The 26075-nt window shown below is 41.6% G+C and overlaps 1 protein-coding gene across 9 annotated transcripts in view; it reads right to left on the bottom strand.

Annotated features, from left to right (window-relative positions):
• Positions 1–25319, bottom strand: part of FAT1 (FAT atypical cadherin 1) — a 126677-nt gene extending 101358 nt beyond the window's left edge. For 6 of the 9 annotated variants that reach the window (XR_016019382.1, XR_012495544.2, XM_074329765.2 and 3 more), the window contains exon 1: positions 3327–6609. Coding sequence is in view for 7 of the 9 variants with exons in the window: in XM_074329765.2 (XP_074185866.2) it covers positions 3327–6591 (3265 nt within the window). In the remaining 2 variants the exon portion in view is untranslated. Of the gene's footprint in view, positions 1–3326; positions 6610–22232; positions 22394–24905 lie in introns of those variants that run through there. The other 3 variants (XM_074329766.2, XM_074329768.2, XM_074329767.2) reach the window with 3 other exon arrangements.
• Between the last annotated feature and the right edge of the window lie 756 nt (positions 25320–26075).

Below are 26075 nucleotides of genomic sequence, written 5' to 3' on the forward strand. Positions count from 1 at the left end.
GTCCACAGAATTTCTATTTCTTCAAGAAACTACTTTTCAGGGGATGTTTCACTGTAAGTAGATTTTTTTTTTAAGGATCTTAAAATATAGTAAGAACTAAATTCAGATTGCTGCATTATATTCTCTGAATGTGTTCTATGAAAATGATACACATATTTGACAATGGTGAAATAAGTAAACCACGACAAAAACTTGGTTATATTACTCAACCAACACTGTAGTTTAAACTTAAGCCAAGGGCAAGAAGCAAACAGTTAAATGGGCAGGTTCTTGGTGCCCAGGGCCAAAGCTGTCCTGTGGAGGCTTGTATCAGTTAGGCCCACATTAAATGTCTGAGCAGAAGAGAAAGTAAGAGCACAGCAGAAATGGGCAATGAGCAGAGACTTAAGGTCTAGAAAGGTGCTAATGAACCTGACCTGAGCCAGGCCAATCCAAGTCACAGAGTTTCAGTGCTATGTCCTATGGGGTCCCCATTGGTATTCCTGAACTGCCCCTCGTTTTCTTCATCTAACAGCAGGCACCTCTCTACACATCCAGCCTGCCCTAGAAATTAGTCGACAAACCCCAAACAAAAAATCAGCATACGTAATTTTAGTATTTCTACTGCACAAAACACACTGACTTTTCCTGAAGGAATTCTCCATCATGATACCAACTGTCTTGCCAGGAATCTCTAAAATCACTTGGGCTGATAATTCTACTGCCAAAAATACATCTTGTGATGTATACCAGGCCAATGTGTAAATATTATTATATCACTTTTATTTAATTTCAAAAATCATACTAAACAGAAATCTGTATGCCTCATAATTTCCTCTGTAAAGAAAGGATGACAGAATAGATGACCTAGAAATTGCCAATTCTTCTCTCACCTTTAAATCTCAATATTTACACAAATGCAGTTCCGTATATACTTCCCAAGCTCACTGCCCATAATCCCAACTCATCCCCGGCCTCCTACTAAGCTACCACTGGAACAGTCTGCCACTGCCATTCAGCTTGAAAACGACTATAGATCTATTTCAGGATACTGCTTGTTAGGTGGCTTTTTTTTTTTTTTTCTTGTTGTAAAAATATCTCAATCTCTTAAATTTATAGGTGAAAAATACTAGTTTCTAAATGAGTCTTTAAAAGGCAACAGAAAATAGTCTTTTCACTTGAAAGAAAAAACCCCAAAAAGCAGTGCTCATATAATTTAAGCCATCAAGGAAATGTAAATTAAGATTTTAGTTCTATTTTCTGCCTGAACTTGAACTTAAAACAGGTCTTTATAGGTTTTCAAAACCCACTTTAGGGAAAAAAAAAAAAAGTAGAAATAACTGTCCTTAGAAATTCACAAAATACTTCAGCTTCAGTTACCAAGTTTTGGGTATTTTTTTATGTTGACATTATAGCTGAAAATTCTAATTCATGTTAAAGAGCATGACCAAAAAAAAAATAAAATCTATTCTACTCTTTCAGATGAGTCATTACTAACTTGTTAGTTATGCTATTTTTCTCTTAAAGGTGTATTTTAGATGAGTGGTATGCAGTCTGTATCTATAAATGTGCTAGCAGTATTTAATTCATTAGAAAAAGAATCCCTTGAATAAAAAGGAGCACTTTAAAAATACTATAGCATCTAAATAACCTATTTCTAGGACAATAATTGTATTTTTCATGTGCTATATACCTATTATATGTGGGAATGGATACTGTTATAGGTATTGACTTAAGAATTTATTTGTGGTATTACTGAATATAAACAAAGTTTAAATGTAATAAGAAAACATCCCTTTGAGTATGGATACATTCACAAAGGAAACATCAATGAGACTAATGGACAAATTGAGCTCCATCTATGGCCGACTAGCGCTGTGATTATCCAGTTTCCTTCCATTTCCATTACCATTCTAAGAGGGCAGGATGTTCAAAGTCAAAAATAATCATTAATGTACTCATTCATTCTTTTACCATTTAATGAGCAGCTGCTACATGCCAGGCACTTTTTGCTAGATGCTGAGAATAGAAAATGCATGAGCTAAAAGCTTATCCTTAAAGGTGGTTTGGGGGTAAATTGCATGCCCTAAAATTCATGTGTTGAAGTCCTAATCCCCAGTACCTCAGAAGGTGACTGTACTTGGAGATAGAGCCTTAAAAGAGATTTAAAAAAAAGTTAAAATGAGGTTATTAGGGTGGTGCCTAATTCAGTATGGTTGGTGTCCTTATAAGAAGAGATTAGGACACAGACATACAGAGGAAAAATCATGTGAAGACACAGGGAGAAGATATCTATCTACGAGCCAAGGAGAGAGAGGTCTGAGAAGAAACCTACCATGTCAACACCTTGATATTTGACTTCTGGCCTCCAGCACTGTGAGAAAATAACTTTCTGTTGTTTAAGCCACCCAGTCTGTGGTACTTTGTTATGGCAGCCCTAGCAAAGTAATATAAAGGCTCACACTCCATCACAAGAGAATGACAGACAACTACACCAATGAAAAGCAGCTAAATTAGAGATATATACAAAGTGCAAAACAATACACCCTCTAGCCTAAATTGGCTCTTGGATGTTCTGATTGGGGGACTTTATTCTAGGTGGAGGAATATGGTAACAAAACATTGCTACCACTTCCAAAAGATATTAACAGACTCTAGTACACGCTAGGGAGCTTTCCCATGTTATTTCACTTTAGCCTCACATAAATCTTGCTGTAATTTTGAGCGTCCCTATCTTATAGGTGAAGCAAGTCAGTTTCAAGAAAATAACGAATATGTCCAAGACCAACCAATAACCAACTGGAAGAGCCAAGATTCCAAGCCAGGTCTTCTCAATTCAACATTTTACTACCCTACATCTGTCTCTCAAACAAACTTGGAGGAGGTACTAAGTAAAGCAGATCACATGGTGGAAGTTCTAGTAGTCTTCTCCCTGTGCACTACACAATTTTGCAGGTGAGCAATAAGCTCAGGATGGTGGTAGTGACTATTCCAAGTCTGCAAACATACTAGCTTGAAAAAACTTTGGAAGGACTTCCCAAAGTCACAGCAAAACCACAATGATGCTTCTGATAATACAGAGTACACATGTAGAGATCAGTATCAGTGGTCATGTCTTCAATGTTCCCCCGTTTTTTACTCATTTTATGCCAGCGTATTCAGGTTCCACCTTCAGGGCTTACTACACACACAGACACCTGCAATGGGACAAAAAGCATACACATGTACTTCCATACTGAGCCCTACCAGGGGCCAATGGGGAATTGCAGAGGCACTAGCACAGGGCAGATACTGACGTCACAAAAAATGGGAGGGGCGATCAAACAGAGAAATAAGAACATATTTACCTGTTTCTTCATCTATTTTGAAAACACCAACACCAGAACCATCTCGAATGGAGTAGCGGATCTCCCCATCTCTTCCTGTGTCCTCATCGTGGGCTGATACTGTCATGACCGATGAACCCATAGGGACATCTTCTTTCACTACACCCTTTTCCACAAAGCTGGAAAACACCGGTGGGTGTAAGTTCTCATTCACATCAATCACCTCAACTTCAACATAGCAAGTAGATGACAGAGAAACTGGCTTCCCTTTGTCTTTGGCCCTCACTGTGAGATTATATACTTGCTTCTTCTCGAAGTCCAGCTGCTGTACAATCCGAACTGCACCGCTGAGTTTATCCACATCAAAGTTTCCTTCTCCGTGGTCCATGAGACTGTATCTCACTTGACTAGACTGACCTAAGTCGGGGTCATAGGCCTCTAACCACATGATTATGGTTCCTTCTGGAAGGTCCTCTCGAACTTTCACACGGTAACTCGGTGGAATAAACCTAGGGGGGTTGTCATTAACATCCTCTAATGAGACTTTCAAAAGGACAGTGGAAAACAACTGGGGTTCTTCCGTGGCTTGATCCCTGGCTTCAATCTTTACGTAATGCACATGCTGCTCTTCACGATCCAAAGGGGACACAACTCTCACAACACCAGTCGTGCTGTCGATTGAAAATTTATCTGTGTCTGTGAGAATAGAGTATGTCACGTGTCCATTGGGCCCTAGATCTTTATCTGTGGCTTCAACCTGGATGATTTCACTATTTATCTCCTTGTCTTCACTCACTTCAACAAAATAGTTCTCCTGTAAAAACTCAGGTGGATTATCATTGGCGTCCAGAACTCTGATATCTAGAAGATGCCACGCAGCCTTCTGCGGTATGCCAAGGTCAGATACTGTAATATTCAGGGTATATTTGTCTGTTGTTTCACGGTCAAGTGGGGATAAAATTTTTAGCATTCCAGTTTCCATGTCAATAATGAAACAACTATCTTCATTTCCTCCAGAAATGGCGTAGACAAGTTTCCCGTTGAAGCCAGTGTCAAGGTCTGAGGCATTCACGAAAATTATGCTGGAACCCACAGGATGGTTTTCCTTCACCTCGATACCAGTTGGAAGAGTACTTCTAAACTGAGGTGCATGAGCATTGACAGAGTGAGAATCAAAGAACACGTCCTCGATCTCTCCCTGACTGTGTAATTTATTTGCCTGCAGGAGTTTCTCTGCCAGCATTTTGGCAACGCCAGTCTCTTCACACTGCAAGTTTACTGGCTTGCGACTGACAGCCACAGTTAAGTTGATATATAACGGTGTGGCAAAATTTTCTCCATCTGTAGCTGTAATTCTCAGACTATGAAATGACACCTTTGCACCTAAACCATCCATCAGCGATTGCTTTAAAGACAACACCCCGGAGCTGGGATTTAAGCTAAACAAATCTAGTTCATTCCCAGCTTCAATCTGATAGCGGACCAACTGAAGTTCATCAGCATCAATAGCAGAAACAGTAGTTATTTGCTCTCCCACACCTAGGTCCCTGGGAATGGTTCCTTCACAATTGATTTTCTCAAACAAGGGTGTGTTGTCGTTCAAGTTATTGAGAGTAATGGTAGCAAGTACTTCAACTTCACGGCGGTACGGCAAGCCCCAGTCTGACGCTCGAATTCTGAGGGTATAAACCCGAGGCATCAACTCGTAGTCCAAGTTTTCTGAAGTACTCACAGCACCGGTGAAATGGTTTATCACAAATGGCACAGGGTTTACATTGGCAATACTGTAGGTCACGTACCCATTCTCCCCCTCGTCGGGGTCCACGGCACTCACGCTCGTGACCGTGGTGCCAATGGGCACGTTCTCATCAAAAGACGCTTTGTACGCTGTCTGGGTAAATTCAGGGGGGTTGCTATTAGCACTTAAGACTTTAACCAAGACCCTGGTTGAGGCTTTTCTGTCACTTGTTGTTACTTCAAGTTCAAACTGGGACGCCTGCTGCCTTTTAATTGGTTCTAAAATGGAAATGAGACCAGTGTTGGGATTTAAACTGAATTTCGCTTTTCCCGGTGCACTTTTGAAAACATACCTCAAATGGGAATAACTAGGCGTGGCTTTTACCATGACCACCGGTGTATTAGAAGGAGCAAATTCACTTATTTCTGCTCTGTAAACATCCTTTTCAAACCTGACTGGCCCAGCTCTGAACTGTGGAGAAGTCACGTGAATGACCTTCATAGACGAGAACTGGGGAGGGGTACCTTTATCTTTAGCCTGAAGTGTCAGATTGTAGCCAAAAGGATGACTGTCCCAATCAATGCCAGCAACGGCTTTGACTTTATACTCTTTGCTCCCTGGAGAGGACCTCACAGTTCTGAACTGTTGGAGGACGTCACCTGCCACGATGCTTAAGGAAGCTACTTCCCCATCGGCACCCTGATCACAGTCATCCACTGTGACGATTGCGTATGTGGGGTCCTTGTCCAGTTCCGATGGTGATAACGTCACGGCTGTTATCACAGGGGCACACTCGTTGGCCTGTTCTACGTGAACTGTTAGCTTGGCCATGCTGCTGATGCCGCTGCTACCATACAATTTCATCCCACGGTCCACAGCCAGAATTTCCATCTCATACAGCTGAGTCTCTGTGTAATCAAGTCTACCAGTTAAAACTATTGCACCGCTGGTTGGGTGAATAGCAAACATGTCCGTTCGGTCTTTAAAACTGTAGTAAAACTCTCCATTGGTTCCAATGTCTGCATCTGTGGCACTGACTCTTGCAATACTGGTCCTTATGGCTGTGTTTTCAGGTAAAGAAACGCTGTATGAGGTGGGTGAGAATAATGGTCTCAAGTCATTTGTATCCAGCACTTGCACCCTGACCACTGTCCGTGCTTCAGTATTACTATGTTTTTCAACTGCTTTGACTATCAACATGTAATGGTCTTTTACCTCTCTATTAAGAATAGCTGTATTTCCTCCTTTGGTCCTTATTCTTAGAAAGCAAAAGTCTCCAAGGATGTATTCTTCAGCTTTGAATAGGTTTTCGTTGTCTCCTGAGACAATTTTGTACCTTAATTCCCACAACGGATTTGTAATGTAAATGCCCATTTTTATAGGATGCCCAACATAGGTTTTAGCTGCAGAATTTTCATGCACAGTGACATTGTACTGGAATTGTGTAAACTGTATAGGAGTCTGTTCAAGTGTTTGGCTTCCATCACTGTCTCCAAAGTGATGGAGAAGGAGAAGCAGCAGCAGAAGCACGGCCAAATGTCTCCCCATCGCTGAACTCTCAGGAAGCTAAAACAGAAGAAAGAAATAGGAATCGTTATTTTGGGGAAACAAAACTAACAAAAAAAATGTCAATTTTTTTCTTACAGTTTGTTGTAGACCTTATATTTTAACAAAGTATTTTCCATCTATGTGGAATATGAATAAATGCAATGGTTTTAGCTTTTTTTTCTGTTTTCCAATATAAGTATCAACACTCTTATTTGTCTAGTGTTATTAAATTTAAGAACCTCTTTTTCATATTTTAATGACTCAAGTTAAAGAATCCTAATGAGCATCAGATGAAAGACTGCCAACTTGTAACAGTTAAATTACAGTCTTATACTTAAATCTTCTAGGCAAATATAAGCAATTGTTAAAAAGGTAGATAAGTACATTGTTCACATCTACTTATGTACAAAAAATGCTCCAAAGCTCACAAACTTAATGTTACCACTGTATCCTGAGTATGGGGAAGCTTCGAACAACTAATTTAGAACAAAAACTCTATAAACAGTGGTTTTATATGACCTCCCATAATGATAGCTTGTAATCTCATTTCAAAATTTATCCTGAAATTATTTCTTTATAAGAATGGTTAAGTTCACTCCCTATATAATGTGAGGATTTACTGGCTCACTTAGCAGTATATAACTATTTAAGTGTATTAAAATAATTATATCATTCAAGTGTAATACTGAGGTCATTTCTGAACGAGCACATGAGCCAGAAAAAAAAGAAAAAAAGACCAGCTTACAAAAGGAAAACCAGCAGCTTGATGATGAACAGAACTTTTCCTAAGTCAGTGAAGCACATCTCACCGACCACATGAATGTTTTATCACCACTGCTGTCAACGACCAACGCTCAGAGTGCCTACTGTCTTTGGGGGCACTGAACAACCTGTCACCCGAACACAAGACACACACAAACAGCCAAATCACCTAAGCTAACGCACACAGACTAGGGCCCAATCAATGCAGCAGGCGGTAGGCGCTGTGGGAGGGTCAGAGGGAGAGGCGGAAGGAAAGGACACCTGAGAAAGGTTTGCCTTTAGCCAGTGGGAAAGGAGGCAGTCCACTGGGCTGAGGCCTGGCAAGGGAGCAGGACAATGATTTTCAGACCAACTGTGCCCCAAATACCAACAAATTCACCTTGTAAATCAATGTAGCTTCAGAAAACATCCCAGCACTGAGAGTAGAGGACAGCTCTGTACCCTTGGCAAAGTTACTCTCAAATGAATATTCACAAAATGTGAATGCTACCAAAGGTGAAACAGCAGACTGGAGGGCTGTTTTAACAGCCAGGTTGAAATTAATATGGCAATATTAATTTACAGCACCTTAACTCAGCTAGCTACTGCCAACTTTGCCCCATTACTCATTTCATTGGGGTGTGGGGGGGAAAGACCTGATATGCTGAAAGCAATTAGAAGCTTAATTGATAATGAATCATGCTCAAGTTGGGCACCCTAACTTGTTCTCTAGTTATCATGCCTTCTACTCAGCAGAGAACATCAGGAAATTAAGACCCATTTTTTGGTCTCTAGAAGAACAGTTTAGAAAATAATAAAACAATTTCCCTCTAAAACTATCTCTTTATTTGGTCAACAGTTCTCATACTCAGGGAAATTTGAATATTATACAATGATCCAGTAATTTTTATCAAAACAAATGAAAACTTCAATTCTATTCCACCTACAGGAATCAGGACAAACCATGCAAGGTACATTGAGTTAAAAGACTATTTTAAAAGACAGAGATCCCCATCCTCAGGCATTTATTATACAAACTAGGAATAAATATACATATAAAGAAAATGCTTTAAAGAACACTTAAAAAGATGATGTTGAACAACCATTATCTTTTGTTTTAGGGGACAGATTATTACTATTATCCACTTTACAACAAAGTATTATATCAGGATCATATTGTAAGCAATTATTTTTGCTTAATTCTACATGTAAAATATTATGCATTAAAAAGAGTAAGACAGCACTCTGTATGTTGATATGTAAAGATGTTCAGCTATATTAACTGGAAAAACTAAACTGTTTGTAAAAACAAAAAAATAAGGAGGGGAGATAAATTGTGTGCGGAGTAAATGAATGTGCTTTAAAAAGAACAGAAAAATTCTCAATAGATAAAAAAATAAACTGTTAACAGTGTAACGTCCGGAGAATAGGCAGCTGCAGGATGGTTTACATTTTCACTTTTCCATCTGAATTTTTGGGCGTATGTTATCTTTATCATTCATTCACTCCCTTCATCAATGATTTGATTCCTTCAATGAATATTTAATAAGCACCTACTATGTGTCATGAACAGTTCTAGATGCTAGATACAAAAGTGAACCAAACAGATTAGCAACAAATCCTCATGGTAGATATTTTGCCTGGTGACAAACAAACAAGTATACAAAGATGCTGATGATTAAGTACTAAGGAGAAAAAAAAAATAAAGCAGGGCAAGAGAGACTGTGGTCAGGAGCCTGAAGGGAAAGAGAGGGCCCTAAATTCAAAAGGACCAGGGCTTCTCATCCTCAGCACTATTGACATTTTGGATTTTTTGGGGGGAGTGAGGGGGGCAGGGAGCAGTGGAGGGAGAGCTGTCCCACGCATTACTGTAGGATGTTTAGTATTATTCCTGGTCTCCACCCACTAAAAGCCTACAGTATCACTGTGTCCCACCACCTAAAGAAAAATGTCTCCAGACATTGCCAAATGTCCCCTGGGGCTCAAAATCACCTCCAGTAGAGAAGCCTAGTTAGAAAAACAACAAACAGACCACTGTGGCTGGGGTACGTGGGTGAGAGAAGGGCAGTAACAGATTTTTTCTTCAATAAACTTCAATTTTAGAATAGTTTCAAAGATAGTTTCCTCTACTGTCAATGTCTCACATTATTATGGTACATCTGTCACAACCAATGCACTAACAGAGATGCACTATTATTCACTATTTAAGTCCTAATGCCCATTTTCTGTTCCAGGCTCCCACTCAAGAACCAACACGTTACACTGAGTCATCACATCTCTGACCCCTCTGGACTGTAACAGTTCCTCCGATGTTCCTTGTTTTTAATGACCTTGACAGTTGTGAGAAGTACCCGTCAGGTATTTTGTAGAACCTCCCGCAAATGGAATTTGCCTCATGTTTTCCTCATGATTACCCTGAGGCTACGTGTTTGAGGGAGGAAGACCAGAGAGGTAACATCCCATTTACATCACATCATCACGTCACCATGACGCATCCATGCTGATGTTGCACTTGGTCATTTAGCTGAAGTAGCGCTTGTCAGGCTTCTCCACACTGAAGTTACTCTTTTCCCCACTTGCTGTATTATACTCTTTATCAGGAAGTCACGTTGCCCAGCCCACACTTAAGGAATGGCGAGCTATGCTCCATGAATTATTTAGAATTCTTCTACAGGAGCGATTTGTCTGTTCTCTCCCATTTGTGTATTTATTCAATCATTCCTTTAAATCAGTATGGACTCATGGGTGAAGGGTAATTTTCAGGACTGATTTTTACCACAAAGAAAATGAGAAACCACTTGAGGATTCTGAACAGGGGGTGTGGCATGCTCTAAGAAAGGGAAAAGGGAGGCTCTGGTACCTGTGTTGAGAAGAGAATGGAGGGCGGCCAGGGTAAAAGCTGGAGGGAGGCCTGTTAGAAGGCTGCTACTTCGACAGTAGAGGAAAGTGACCATGGAGGCTTAGCCCAAAAATGGTAATGGTGGAGGTGGGGAGAAGTGGTCAGAGTCTGGATCTATTTCAGGATTTGCTGATGAATTGGAAAGGCTGAGGGAGGAAAAGAAAGAGAGGTATCAAAGAACATTCCAAGGATTGTGTGCTGAGTAAGAAGAGAACTGAGCTGTCAGGTACTGAGAGAGGGAAGAATGAGGGAGGAATAGGTTTTAGGGAGTAAGATGAGGAGTTCAGTTTTGAACAACTTAAGATGGAAAAGCCTGTTGTAAAGATTAAGTGGGCAGTTACATGTGTGGGAGAGGTCCAGCTTAGCAATACAAATTTGAGAGTCATCAGAATATAAAAGATGGTTATTTAAAACCACAAAACTGAGATCACCAATGGACAGAGCACTGAGAGAGGAAAAAAAAACAAACAAACCAAGAGCAGAGTCCTGCTGCTACCCAAGATTTAGAGGAGAGCAGAGAAGAGGAACCAGCAAAGGAGATAAAGCAGCTGCCGAGGTAGCAGAACCAAGGAACAGTGGTGTGATGGGCACGTAAGTAAATCAATCTTTTTGAACATTTGAAGCCTAACATTAGAGCTTGAAAATAAATGACCCATAAATGCTGGCTGGTGCCATGCTGCGCCCACCACCACCGCTAAAAGGCCCTAGACACCCTTTTTACCCCCCAGGTCACCAGGAAAACGCCCAACATGTCAAGTCACTGCAGCTGTTTTCTCACTATGGCATCTCACTCATTCGGTCTGGTCACAGCCTCTGCTCCCACCCACTTACCTCTCACAACGGGGTTTCCAAACACCTCCACCACCTTTTACAACTCACCTACCACAGTTCTCATGGCTGGAATAAACTTTCTGCACCACACTCATAACTGAGACTTTAAAAAACACTAAATGTACTGTGCAAAGTTGGCTAACAGAATGTCACTGTAACTAGAATAAATTATTAAATGCAGTGCTTTTGATCAGGAAAAAAATCCATCTTTAGGAGATACTGTTAACCTTACAGTGATGTAAGAACTGTGAACTCAGGTTTCACTATAAAATACCATGATAAATAAATAAATAAATAAATAAATAAATAAATAAAACTATGGCTGTTGCTCTATGCAAAACAAACAAAAAAGATGAAGGGAAAAAATGGTACTAATATCATTTCATCTAAAAAAGTACATTGTTACCTAGAATTCACGTTTATGAAAATTAACTGCAAAAACCATTGTAGCCAAAGGCTACACTTTGATATTTAGAAGGTGATCACACTACTTGAACTCACAGTAATTTAGGATTTCACCAAAGTGAAAACAATGTTTACCAAGTTAAGCCTTTAGGGAAAACGGCCTCCGGTCCAAAGTTTAAATATCTTTAGCAAAGATCTCTAAAAATCCATAAAGAAGAGAAAAAAAATAATTTTTGTAGTAAGACTCAGACATTACTATGCTCATATTTCTTCATTAGGGAGACCTTCATGTAAAGTGTTCCACAGTCAATTACTGTGATTGCACATTCTTCACAAAACAGAATACAACCCCTAGATGAGAACATGACGGCATAAATTCAAATATTTAGATCTAAATCTGAAGATTCATAAGTGTTTCATCTGCTTAGAGACAGGATATTAGGTGGGACACAGCATTACACAATGCATAAATTCTATTCAATGTTGTATATTTATTATTTAGGAGTCACAATTCTTATACACAGCATTAGTTATTCTAGCCCTCTACACACTGGGAAACAATATAAAAACTTCACGTTCCACATATGATAAAAATACGAAAAAACATCCCAAAACTTTGTGTTCCCACTCATCATGCTCTCCTGATGAGACTGACATTTTGTACCAACATCTGTGAGAGAATCACTAGAATTTAACTCACTATTGAAATTCAGAATTCAATGTTCTGTTTGAATAGTGTCACATTTTCAGAGTATTTTTTTAAAATGTCTAAATTACAAGGAAGATAACATTTTCAAAGAAAAATGTCGTGAAGTTGTAAAAAACAAAATAAGAAAGTAAATTACTTGTTTTTTAAAAATACTATGTGTTAAATAAATGTTTAATGATCTCTAAAATCACATCATGGGAGTCAAATAAATGTATTGTATCTTACTAAGAAAGCCTGTTTTGTTATTCAGCTACAATCAATTCACAGCTTCCAGATAACATTTATAACAGAAAAAAATATGCATATTTTTTCTAATTACATTATACAGTGTTTTCCCAGAAATAAGACCTAACTGGAAAATAAGCCCTAGCATGATTTTTCAGGATGACATCCCCTGAACATAAGCCCTAAAGTGTCTTTTGGAGCAAAAATTAATATAAGACCTGGTCTTATTTTCGGGGAAACACGGTAATAGTCATAGATAGTACTTCAGCATATGAGGTCTGACAATTAGGTTCGCGAACTTGCCACCATGCGCTTACACTGGCAGCCCTGTACAAACAGCTCCGTGAGGTTTCATAACCTTGGTATATCAGTGTCTCACAGCTGGGTTCATGTCAACATATGGCAGTGTCTTGCTGAGTGGCGCTCATTATTGTTGTTGCATGTTTTTGTGTGCTGTTGCGAGAATGTCTGAGCTTGAATTACAGCAACAAACAAACATTAAATTTCTTGTTAAACTTGGCAAGAGTGGAAGTGAAATCAGGAACATATTAGTCCAAGTTTAGGAGGATAATGCCATGAAGAAAAGGGTAGTGTACAAACGGATTAAACATTTTTCTGAGGGGAGAGAACGTGTCACTAATGAAGAGAGGTCAGGGTGACTAGTATAAGCAGAACTGATGAAAACATTGCAAAAATTTGTCAAATTGTGTGTCAAAATCGTTGGCTGACTGTGAGAAGCATAGCTGACCAAGTAAACATCGATAGAGAAACAGGAAAATCTTCACTGAAAATCTTGGCATGAAAAAGGTGTGTACAAAAATGGTCCCGAAGGAGCTAACTGATGAACAAACATAAAGGAGAGTCGAAGTTTGCCAAGACCTTTTGAAGAGGCAAGATGATGTTTTGGGCCGTATTATCACTGGTGATGAAACATGGATGTACCAATACAATCCTGAAACTAAGTGTCAAAGTGCACAATGGAAGTCAGCCAATTCTCCACGATCAAAAAAGTTCCGTCAGTCCAAATCAACAGTCAAAATGATGTTGCTAACCTTTTGTGATATCAGAGGGATTATTCATTATGAATTTGTTCCAACTGGACAGTTAACCAACTTTACTATTTGGAAATGTAGAAAAGGCTGTGTGAAAAAGTTAGATGAAAATGACCTGAACTTTTCGCCAACAATTCATGGCTCTTGCATCACGAAAATGCACCAGCTCATACGACACTGTCTGTGAGGGAGTTTTTAGCCAGTAAACAAATAGCTGTATTGGAACACCCTCCCTACTCACCTGACCTGGCCCCAGTGACTTCTCTCTTTACCCAAAGATAAAGGAAATATTGAAAGGAAGGCATTTTGATGACATTCAGGACATCAAGGGTAATATGACGACAGCTCTGATGGCCATTCCAGAAAAAGAGTTCCAAAATTGCTTTGAAGGGTGGACTAGGTGCTGGGATCGGTGCATAGCTTCCCAAGGGGAGTACGTCAAAGGTGACCATAGTGATATTCAGCAATGAGATATGTAGCACTTTTTCTAGGATGAGTTCGCAAACCTAATTGTCATACTTCGTAAGCACTTAACACTGAAAAATTAATGGGTAGATCTTTATCTTCTGAGTACATACGAAATCTTTTTAAGCCATCTTGATATGTTTTTCAGTAGAACTGAGTGCAGGCCGAACTATGAACCTAGAATTGAACAGTAGCCTTATGCTTAGTATATATCATTTACTACTTTCGATAACTCTGTATGTAATTTACCTACTACATGGATGCATAAAACACGTCTGTGGGCATTATGAGGATGACTATTTCTAGCTGTTCTGTGCTTCTGCAAAATAAAAGAGACGAACAAGGGCTGTGTGTACATTTCTGGCTGGGTCAGGCATCCTTGCACTATTGCTTTCACTCTCTTCTCACATAGGAACATGACCACTATCTATTACTCATCCTCCAACCACTTTTTCCTCAACCACACTCCAGGGCAACCTCAGCTCACAGAGAAGCTCAATAAACAGAGTGTTTATCTCTTGTAATTTAAGATCATCTCACCTAATGTATTTTTCTCTGCAAACAGAAATCATTCAAATAATGTTTTGGCAGGGTAGCCAGAAAGTAACACTGACCACCTCTTCCATTCCCAATTTAGTAAGGTCTTATTGCAGGTCAAATTTGCAATGCTCTTGTGTACTGAGGTACACATACAGGCATTTCACTACATAATGGATGAGGAATGTGAATGTTCCATGTATAATAAGAAAATGGAAGTCATCAGGTAGACAGTCTCTCTTCTTCCTCTCCCTCAAAGGTTCTCTCCCCCATTCTGTCTTCTTGCCACATCTCAGGAGACGGGACCCATCCTACCCACAAATAAAGACACCCTTGATACCATAAAATTCTCCCTCTTCTGCAGCTCCTCCCTAAATTCTCTCCAACTCAGACATCCCACTCAAATTACCCCTTCATTACAGCCACCTTTTGCAGTCTACAAGTACACAGATTCATCCCTATTTGAAAATCAACTTCCTTCAAACCTTCGCTTCCTTCAAACTAACACCCTATTTTTGTCATATATTGGTAAAGAGTTTCAAAAAAATAGTTTCTCAGTGCTACCCTGATTTCCTTAGAATTTCCTCTCCTCTAAAAGCATGATTTTGTCCCTCAACTGCTCTGCACAACCTCAGATTTACTCTGGGAACAGAAACAGTTTCTTCTGGCACCATAAGCTAATGTCAAATCAAATGACCTTTTTCTCAGGACGCATCCTCCTAGACTTAATGTCACATTTGACGCTATTAATCCCTCTCCCCAATATCCCTGTGTCACAGACTTGCCTAAAACAATGACGCAGTCCATAACATATAAAGAATGAATGACACTATTTTCCTGATTCTCTTCCAGTACTCTTACACTCTACATTGACTCTTTCACCTTAAAGTTTGGCGTCACACACTTCTGTCTTCCAACTCTCCGTATGCAGGCACATTATCACCCTTAACGATCTCATCACTATGCCTTAATCATGAAGGATCACTGCAGAATCCTACATTACAGCCCTAAACTCCCTCGAGTGCTACCGAACACTACTGAGATACCATATAGCCTTTTCCCCCACTCCCCACTGTAAAATACAGGCATACCTAGAAAATACTGTGGGTCTGGTTGCAGACCACCACAATTAAGTATCACAATAAAGTGAGTCACACAATTTTTTTTCGTTTCTTGGTGTACATAAAAGTTATGTTTATACTGTATTGTCGTGCATTCAGTGTGTAATAACATTATGTCTAAATAAACAATGCACGTACCTTAATTAAAAAATACTGCCAAAAAAGTGCTAACCATCATCTAAGCCTTCGGGGAGTCATAATTTTTTTACTGGTGCAGGGTCCTGACTCAATGTTGATGGCTGCTGACTGATCAGGGTGGTGGCTGGGGTGGCTGTGGCAATTTCTTAAAACAACAATCAACTATGCTACACTGATTGACTCTTCCTTTCACAAATGATTTTTCTGTAGCATGTGATGCTGTTTGATACTATTTTATCCACAGTAGAACTCTTTCAAAATTGGAGTCAATCCTCTCAAACCCTGCCACTGTTTTATCAACTAAGTTCATATAATATTCTAAACCTTTCATTGTCATTTCAACAATCGTCACAGAATGTTCACAAGGAATAGATTCCATCTCAAGAAACCACTCTCTTTGCTCATCCATAAGAAGCAAGTCCTCATCCATTCAAGTTTTATTATGAGATTGAAGCAATTCAGTCACATTTTCAAGATCCACTTCTAATTCTATTTCTACTACATCTGCAGCCACTTCCTCTACTGAATCCCCAAACCCCTCAGTCACCCATGAGGGCTGGAATCAACTTCCTCCGAACTCGTCAATATTGATATTTTCACCTCTTCCCATGAACCACAAATGTTCATAATGTCATCTACAATGGTGAATTCTTTCCAGAAGAGTTTCAACTGACTTTGCCCAGATCCATCAGAGGTATCACTATCTATGGAAGCTATAGACTTACAAAATCTATTTCTTAAATAATAAAACTTGAAAGTCAAAATTACTTTTTGATCCATGGCCTACAGAATGGATGCTGTGTTAGCAGGCATGAAAACATTAATATTACAGTACATCTCTATCAGAGCTCTTGGATGACCAGGTGCATTGTTAATGAGCACTAATATTTTTGGAAGGAATCTTTTTTTCTGAGCAGTAGGTCTCAAGAGTGGGATAAAAATACTCAGTAAACAATGTAAATAGTTGTAAATAGATGTAATGTCACCCAGGCTTTGTTGTTCCATTTATAGAACACAGGCAGAGTAGATTTAACATAATTCTTAAGGGCCCTAGGATTTTCAGGATGATAAATTGAGCACTAGCTTCAACTTAAAGTCCCCAGCTGCATTAGCCCCCAGCAAGAGACTCAGCCTGTCCTTTGAAGCTTTGAAGCCAGGAATTGACTTCTCTCTATGATTGTCCTACATGGCATCTTCTTCCAACAGAAGGCTGTTTTGTCCACATTGAGAATCTGTTGTTTAGTGTAGCCACCTTCATTAATTATCTTAGGTAGATCAATCTTCTGGATAACTTGCTGCAACTCCTACATCAGCACTTGCTGCTTCTCCTTGTACTTTTGTTATGGAGACATCTTCTTTCCTTAAACCCCACAGACCAACCTCTGTTAGCTTCGAACTTTTCTTCTACAGCTTTCTCTCTCAGTCTTCAAAGAACTGAAGAGAGTTCGGGCCTTGCTCTGGATTAGGCTTTGGCTTAAGGGAACTCTGTGGCTGGTTTGATTTCCATATCAACACTAAGGCTGTTGTAAAGCTTTCTTATCATTCGTGTGCTCACTGGAGTAGCACTTTTAATTTCCTTCAAGACCTTTTCCTCTGCATTCACAACTTGCCTAACTAGTGCAAGAGGCCTCGCTTTTGGCTTGCCTCTGCTTTTGACATGCCTTTCTTACTGCGCTTAATCATTTCTAGCTTTTGATTTAAAGCGAGAAAAGTACAACTCTTCTTTCACTTGAACACTTAGAAGCCCCTGTAGGGTTATTAATTGGCCTAATTTCAATATTGTTGTATCTCAGGGACTAGGGAGGGCCAAGGAGAGAGAAAGAGACAGGGAAATGACTGGACTGTGGCGCAGTCAGAACACACACATTTATCCATTAAGTTTGCAGTCTTATAATGTGTGGTTCATGGCATCCCAAACAATGACAATAGAAACATCAGAGACCACTGATAACAGGTCACTATAACAAATAGAGAAGTGACGAAAAAGTCTGAAATATTGCGAGAATTGCCAAAATGTGACAGAGACACATGAGCCAATGATGTTGGAAAAATAGCACTGATAGACTCGCTTGATGCAGGGTTGCCACAGACCTTCAATTTGTAAAAAACACAGTATCTGTGAAGTGCAATAAAATGAAGTATGCCTGTAAAAAAGATTCCACTGTATTTCCTACTTCCCAAATCATGCAAATTTGCAACCTAAGAAATTAAATAAAATAGAGCTGGGAGACATAAAACCTGTTGTCTAGCCCGGACTTGAATTCAAGGAAATTACTTAATCCTTGGATTCCATTCCTTTATTTGAAAAACTAGAGATTGGACTAAAATCTTTACAGCCTCCAAAGTAACATATTCTCTCCCTTTCTCTCTCTCTCTCTCTCTCTCTCTCTCTCTCTCTCTCTCTCTCTCTCTCTCTCTCTCAATTCAGAATTTCTATGGTCCTTTATTCTTAACTGCCAAACTTCCATATCTACCAAGTTATCCAGACTTGACATTTTTTCTTTCTCAATTTCTCAAAATTGTTCCCTTTCCATTTTTGTGGCTGCCACCTAGTTCATATTTGCATTTGTTCAGGCACAGTACCTGAATAGCCTTTTGGTAGTCCTGCTTTCTGGTCCCCATACTATTCAGCCAATACACTGCAATCAAATTAATCTCATTAAAACATCTTTGTAATATTATTCCCTAGTTTACAAACATTCAGTGTTTCCCCTTAGCCTTATGACTAAGCATACTCTTCTTAGCCTTGTATTAAAGACCTTTGATAATCTGACTTCTACCTACTTTTCTAATTTAATCTCCCATTCTTCTTATTTCAAACCAAAAAAAGTATACTTCCCACAGACTTGAAACTACCCAGCTGTCCTGAGCTGATGAACCCACCTTGTGGTGGGGACTCTAAACTTGTACCACCTCCACCTCTTCCCTTCGAAAAGATGAGGCAAACATTATTATTTTACTTTCTCCTGCCCTTCACTCCTTGCCTACAGCTTAGTTATTGTCACCTTTTTCTTCAACAGTTCTTTCTTTCTTTCCTTAACCCTTGCCCTAAAATTATCCTGTCTTTATAAGCAAATATAAGCCCTAGTCATCGATTTTCTATGTTCTACCTACACAAATGAAAAAAAAACAATTCATAACCAAGTGAACATAGGATTAAAGAAGCATTGATGATAAATCAACCAACCCTTTTCCTAAACATAACACGGCATGCTTAGTTTAGGTCTCAGGTCTCTTTTATCAACATTTGTCACACCACAATCAAATCACAACTAATCCTTAATCCTTAAATTAACACTTGACAACTTATTAAGGTTTCTACAACTTGCTTTACACATGTCATTTCCTCTCCTTGAATGAGTTCCTCCTGAATCACTCTTCCCTCAGAACTCACTCTACCCTAATATCCACCTTCCGTAGGTCCCGTCACAAAGGTGCTGATGAACTACCCTGACCCTGATGGTTCTCTTACCAGAATGGATATAATTGACTACTTATTTGTTCTTCTCACCCACTGGACTGTAAGCTCCATGAGGGCAGGAAACGTGATTTATTCACACTGTCAACTGCGTCTGGCCCAATTAGTGCTGGCACAGAGGAGATCCACAGTTGATGGATTTGTGAATGAGCAGATGGATGAGGACTAACACGGGAGAACGGAAGACAGACTGAAGGAGGGGAGAGAGGAAAGAAGGGCCAAAGTGGATAATAATACATCCATGGCTCCAAAATTAACAGAAAACCCAGGTGCAACCACCAAACCAGTAACAACACTGCAGATGGCTGCCCTGGAGATGGCTCTTATTTCCAGCAGCTCAGGAAGAGGTCAGGACCCACCTCCAAATGCTTCCAAATTGGCTAGAGGTGATGCCAGATCAGTGTCTGTACTGCAGAGCTTATTATGAAGCTCTATACTTGAATATTCCAGGAAGGATAAGGATTACATAATTACTGATTTTTTTAAGTGGTTTGTAGAAGACCTTTAATTGTAGATTTATCTCCACATATGTAATAAACTTCAGAATTAAGCAAGAATTTTGGCAATATACTTAAATCTGGGACTTAAATGATGAATTTTTTAAAAAAACTTTAAAACGTGAAATATACAGATTCTTCATCAGATTAAATACATTTTTGAAATAAAAAGCTCCTCTCAGATATAAGAAGAGAAAATGGCAACTTTCTGATCTTAGTTAAATGAGTTACTGCATCACTCATTTCAAAAACTCCTTTCCCAGTGCCTAAGGATAAACTGACACTTGCAAACTGAACAATTAAGTGAGTCAAAAAGACAGAGTTTAGCTTCATCGTCTATATAATTTAGTCAAAAGAGAGTTTACCTACTGCAATTTCCCACTCATAAAGATTAAACACACAACTAGCCTTATGGCTTCCAGCTATTAAACCAGGATCTTTAGGTCACTGAGACAACATTTAATGCAACAATAATGCATTAACTTGATTCAGTTTATTGACTCTATGTAAAATCAGCCAAACCTGGGGGGAAAACAGGTGATGGTAAACTTGATAAGGACGTTAAAACAGATAATCTGTAAGATCCCTTTCACCCATAACATTCAAAGAAATGACTGCTCAAAGGTGGCTCAAGAGGCTGTCTAAACACATACACTAGAAAGGCATGGGATCAAAGGAATGAAAACAGTGTTAGTCTGCACATAATTTTTAGATTCCTCTTTTGGCACCAGTCCATAACATGGATGTAAATGATCTGTTAACCTAAGAACCCACTGGGGGTCCTTCTAGTGATTAATTAAAAGATACAAATGAATATACAGTTGGCCTGAATGATTTTATGAAGTCCTCTAGCACTCTTACTTCCTGAGTGACAAAGGATTTCGCTCATTTGAGATGTTCATTTTTTCAAGAAATGGGTACACAAATGCACACTTTATTCAAATCAAACTTTAAACTGAACTTGTTAAGTGCCATGTTTGGCATAACAGTTCTGTCAACTGATTTTAACATTATGTAATGTTTGCAGTATTTTACATTCATTTTAAAGCATAAATATATAACAAGAAAAAATGAATAATAATTCTAATTGTGGAACCAGGGTTGTCCTTCTAAAACACAAAAACAAATAACAGAATTAACCTATATATCTGTAGAAACAAATTTTCAAGAGTAACTGTAATAATTGGATGTGCTGGATAACAACAACTCTAAGAGTAAGATGGAAAAATCTCACCATTACCCAGTTTTAACACGTGCAGATATCTTCTTAAAGTACTGAAACCTATCTTTAAATATATGAAGTCTTAATAATCTGCTTTTGTAAAGACAAATAAATAATGAGACAATATGCCTTTTAAATCTTTTCCGATTGTAATAATCACTGTAAATATCCAGTTTTTTTAAAAAAAATCCAATCTACCAGGCACCAGGTAGTTGCTTAACAAAAGCCACTTAACGAAACCATAGTTCAGAAACATGCAAAAAAAAAAAAAACCCACACACAAAACTTTACATAGAAAACATTTATGAGTTTACTTTCCTAATGCATACAATTGCGTCCTTGTTTTCAAAGCTCTGCAATTCACATCAGTGGGAACAAAAACTCTTAGAGATAACAGAAAGCTAGCTTCCTAGAAGAAGGCACTTTGAGTAAGAGAGAGCACTGAAGAACCAGAATTTTTCTTTACAAATAGATTTCACAAGTTTCTTTTTCAGAAAAGATAAAAACTGATAAACAGTACATTGTGCAAGGTTTAGCCCCGCTATCAATCGCACCTTTTGCCATCTACATTCAACCAGTTAGTAATTAAACCTCAGAGCAGCACTCGAGGGCGCAAAACATCTGGGAGACCTCTGCGACTCCATTTCAAAGATGCCACCTCTTGACTACTGGCCTCTCTTTTCATCTCACCTCCGCTGTGGATACTATTTCATAAATTGGAAGAATTAACTTAGCAGCGAGATCAGTTAAGTCCTTCGCTGGCTTGAGTGTTACCGGAAAGAAGGGAGTGGAGCGCGTTGGGGAAGTTTCCCAGCTCCAGGGCGCAGCGGAAGTCCTCGCCCCGGGGACGCCCGGTAGCCCCGCGCCGCGGCGCCGCTTTGATTTCCAGCAATGGCTCCAGGACCAAACCCGTGCGTCTGGGGCCGCTGCCGCAGCCTGCAGCTGGCTCGCAGCAGCACCCCGCTCGCTCATTCCCATTCGGTTCACGTCGTGAATCGTCGCCCCCTCCCACCCCTCCGTCCCGCCTCTGCCTCCGCCTCGTCGCCAAGCTGCCGAATCCACCGCCAGCACTGAACTTTCCAGTAGGCAGGCGCCACTGCACTGCCACCTTCCAGCCGGGCTCTTTCTTTCATCCCTTTTTCCAGAGCTCCGGCAGAAACAGGATCCGCAGCTGGGCTCGCTGGGAAAAGCACCTTGGCGCCCCAAAGCCGCCACCCCGAAGCAGCAAGTTGCATGCCTCCCGGGCACTGGCAACCGCGGCGCGGAGCCCCTCGCCCACCCGCCCGCCCGCAAACCCCAACTTCGTTTCCATCAAACTTACAGCAAAGTTGGCCTCAAGTGGCGGTGGCGCTCTCGGGGGCGGCACACCTCGCCGCCTCAGCGCGCCCCCGAGCGGGGACTGGGTCTGCCGGCGGTTTCACTGGGCCCACAGGTCTGCATGGTGTGGCCGACCAGCCCTCGCCGCCCGCACGCCCCACTCCCAGGCCGCGGCTCGCCACCCCCGCGCCCCGCTCCCAGGCCGGCCGGCGCGAGGTAGATCCCTCCGCTCGCGGCCACGCCTTGCGAGCGCCGGCGCTCGTTTCTCCAGCGCGGAAACTCGATCCGACTTTCCCTGGCGGCGGGACTATTAGCCCCCGGGGTCCCGGGCAACAACGTCCAGCCACCGGTCAGAGATCCCCTGCTGCTACAGCAGCCAACTCCATGCGAGGAAACAAGCAAGTGCTCTTGCCACACTCAGAAGAACAGTGTGGGGCTTGCTCTAGGGCCGACGGTAGTTACGGCCAGCACAGATTTGTGCAGAGAATATGGAATGTTTCTTGCTACGAAAGGGAAAACATTTGTTTAGCTTAAAAAAAAAAAAAAAAAAAAAAAAGTCAGCTAAGGCAAATGAAACAGCTTCCCACGCCTCTCTTTAGATTCTCTAGAACCTTCAGGGAATTCCTAAATCTGCATTTCAATGCCTTGGTTCCGGGTCTGTAATTGTTGGGGGGAGGGTGGGGGAGAAGTAAAAGGGGGGGGGGTGTTTGAAAAGGAATGCAGTTAGATTGGAATCGACTTCCTTCTTCAATCTATATTATTATCCCTGGAAAATGAAAGCGCTTCCTCCTCGATCTTTAAGTGCAGAGCTAGTTAGACCCCATAACCTCTCCGACCCTGGTTAGGAACCCTAACGTCGGCAGACACCCCTGACTCCCACATCGCGGGACAAAAGGCAGCTGTGCCGCCTCGTGCGCTTTCCCAGCCGGTAAGTCACACCTAGCAAACTGAAACCAGTCAAACGCGAAACTACAAGTTCCCTAGGGAGAGAGGGAAGCCCCCTCCGGGAACTCCCCCCGTGCCGAGGTGCGCAGTCTGGCGTTCTCCGCTGCGAGCCCATCCTCAGCGTTAGCAAAGCTCCAGACGCGGGCTCCGTGCGGTTGAGACGCAGCCGAAGCTTGGAATGCTCCTGGGCATTGGGAAACAGCCCCGGGAAGAGGGCGGACATGACCTCGGAAAGTTTGTTGGGCTCGAACATTTTAACATTGTGAGGACAAAGAGATCTGATTTCCCCGGAACCGGTGGAGGAGGTTGCAGGGGAAACTGCGAGGAAGATGGGAGCGAGGGAGTCTAGGGTTAAAGAGAGAATTTCCTTGGATCAAAGTTAGTAATGCAGTCTTCCCTTAAACCACTTTAAAGAAGGTGATTGAAAAAATAAAGGTCTAGCAGATTATGGCAGGGAAGGAAAAATAATGCCTGTAGAATAAGTGTGCTGATTCTTAGCACTAAGAATACGTAGTGTATTCCCTGCGCATTATTTAGAATACACACAAATTCACACACCAAGCAAACACTATCATCCAAACATTTGGCCACCGCCACAACTGCGCAAAGTGCTCCTGATGTTATAGGTCGATTTCACACAGGGAATAACTCTGAAGTAGGTGACCTTATCTCCAAGCTCAACCGCTTTGCGCCCCTTGCCGAATTCTAATTTAACAAAACACAACCACACAAGACACACCAACAGTTGGAGAGTGGGGCGGGGGGAAAAGAGTGAAAAGTGAAAAGACACGATCCCATAACATGAAATCACAAGATTTTTTAAATGGCACAAAAGGATTCCTGGAGAAAATTACTATTTATTTATAAATAACGCTTACTCGAGCTAAAACATCTGTTTGGGAACCCCGGTTTTCCAGGCTTCCTGAGAAACCTAACTGCCTGTAAGAAGTTGCACTTGGTCACCACAGAAAAGCAGAGCCAGAGAGATATTTCAGACTCCCGCGCTGCCACGTTTTTACTGATCCTTTAGCCCCAACGGAACGAAATAGAGGTGCCTTTCTGCTATCATCGAATTACCTTCACGTGAAAGAGAAAGGTAGTTCAAGCTCCACGTTTGTCCTTTCAATAGTCGACCCTCCCACCCTGTCCTCAAAGGCTTTTGGAAATTAAGCAGATGGAAGATAGTTCCCGAAAAGAAAACCGTGGTCCTCCAGCACCGCCTCTGCATCCAGTCCACCCAAACTATTTGTAAATTACATACGGAATGGGCCGGAGTGGGTGGTAAGTGAAGCTGGGGTGTCGGCGACCGAGTTCACGCCCACGTCCCAGGAGCAGGTCCAAGTTCGCGGTCCGCGAGGAACTCGGCAGAGAGCGCGCGCCTTGCCGGGTGTCCGGACTAGAGGGCGCTGTGCCACTGCAAATCACGCTGCCCCTGATGCGCCCTCCCTGGGCACCATTTCTATAATAAGTTACATTTAAATAATGCACAAATAGCATAGCCTTTCAAGTTCTTTTGAGCAGTACTATGCATGTATTTTATGAATTCCAAAATCTGTGTTTATCAATCTTTCATTCCTGAGCCATGCACAGCCAGAGGAGTGTGCAGCTCGTGGAGCGGAGAGCCTGTAGGATGCACACGCTTCCCTGCACTAGCTTAGAGCCAAACACCCCACGTAATTTCATTTACGTTGAAACTTAAATACATAAAGCTTGCACTAAACAAAGAACTCACCAAACCAGCCGAGCCCTCGGCACTCCGCTTTAAAGTCCTTGGCAGCTCCGTAATCTCCACGCGATTTGGATATTTGTTAAAAGCCGTGTCTGAAATACCAACTTTGCCTTCCTCGGATCTTCAGCGTGTCTCCAGCGAGAGTGTGATCCGCCCGCGGTGCCCGGACCCAGGTGGACGCATCTCCGGAGGCTTCAGTCCTGGGTGAAACTTGAGCACCGAAAGGAAGCGAGATGAGAGTGAGCGAGGACTAGAGAGAGGGCCGAAGAGAAGCCAAGTTTGTCAGGACAAGTCCAAGCAGCGAGCCGCCTAGTTTGGGAGTTGCGGCCGGGAGCTGCGGCGGATCACTGCCTCTTTCCCTCACTCCCTCCCTCTTGGAGAAGCTGGGGGAGGGGTGGTGACGTCAGCGCCCCGCCTAGCCCCCGCCCCGCGGCGCGGAAGGGATTCTCCCGCGGGGTCCGCCTCCTGGACAGTAGCAGCGCGGCTGTAGCCGTCTCTCCTGCCGCCGCTGCGGTCCCTCTGGTGCAGCGTCTGCCCACCTCTACCCTGCGGTGTCTCCCGGGCTCCGCAGAACGCTGGCGGTCCTCTCACTTAGCACCTGAGCGGCCCCCGAGCCCCGCTGCGCTCCCCCTCTCTGGCTTGCTTTCTTTCAAGCCCCCTCTGGCAGCGGTTCCCACGCCTCCAACTGCAGGTGATGCTCTTCCTCTTCTGCAGCTGAAATTCGCCGCGACGTGTCGCCTGCCGGGTTTTTGCAGGGCTGGAATCACGAACAGTCTCTGCAGACTGGCCTGGACGACTTCTACTTTGTAGCCCTCCAACTTCTGGAGGTGATATATTTTAAATACTTCTTGTGCTCTAGCACTGTTTGTGGTCTTTGTGTTGAAAATCACGGAGCCATATTTTAATTTTCAAATCCTTTCCAAAAGCGCCTACGTTTTTAGACCGTACTCTGAAGTAAACATAGAAGCTTCCGAAGGGTGGGGGAAGAGATGGAGGAGGAGTCAATTTCTACTGATTCTTACAAGTCATCTGTAGTGATAGGAGCCAATACACAAATTAATCGTCTACTCCTCGTAATATGGACTGAGATCAATGTAAACACTATTGAAGTTTAATTTGTAAATGAATGCGTCGTTTTTATGTAAGCGTCCAGACCCCAGGAAAATATCTGCT

The sequence above is a fragment of the Rhinolophus sinicus genome, chromosome 16 (genome assembly GCF_057876585.1).
Source record: "Rhinolophus sinicus isolate RSI-liver-muscle chromosome 16, RSI-T2T, whole genome shotgun sequence".
NCBI classification, from domain to species: Eukaryota; Metazoa; Chordata; class Mammalia; order Chiroptera; family Rhinolophidae; genus Rhinolophus; species Rhinolophus sinicus.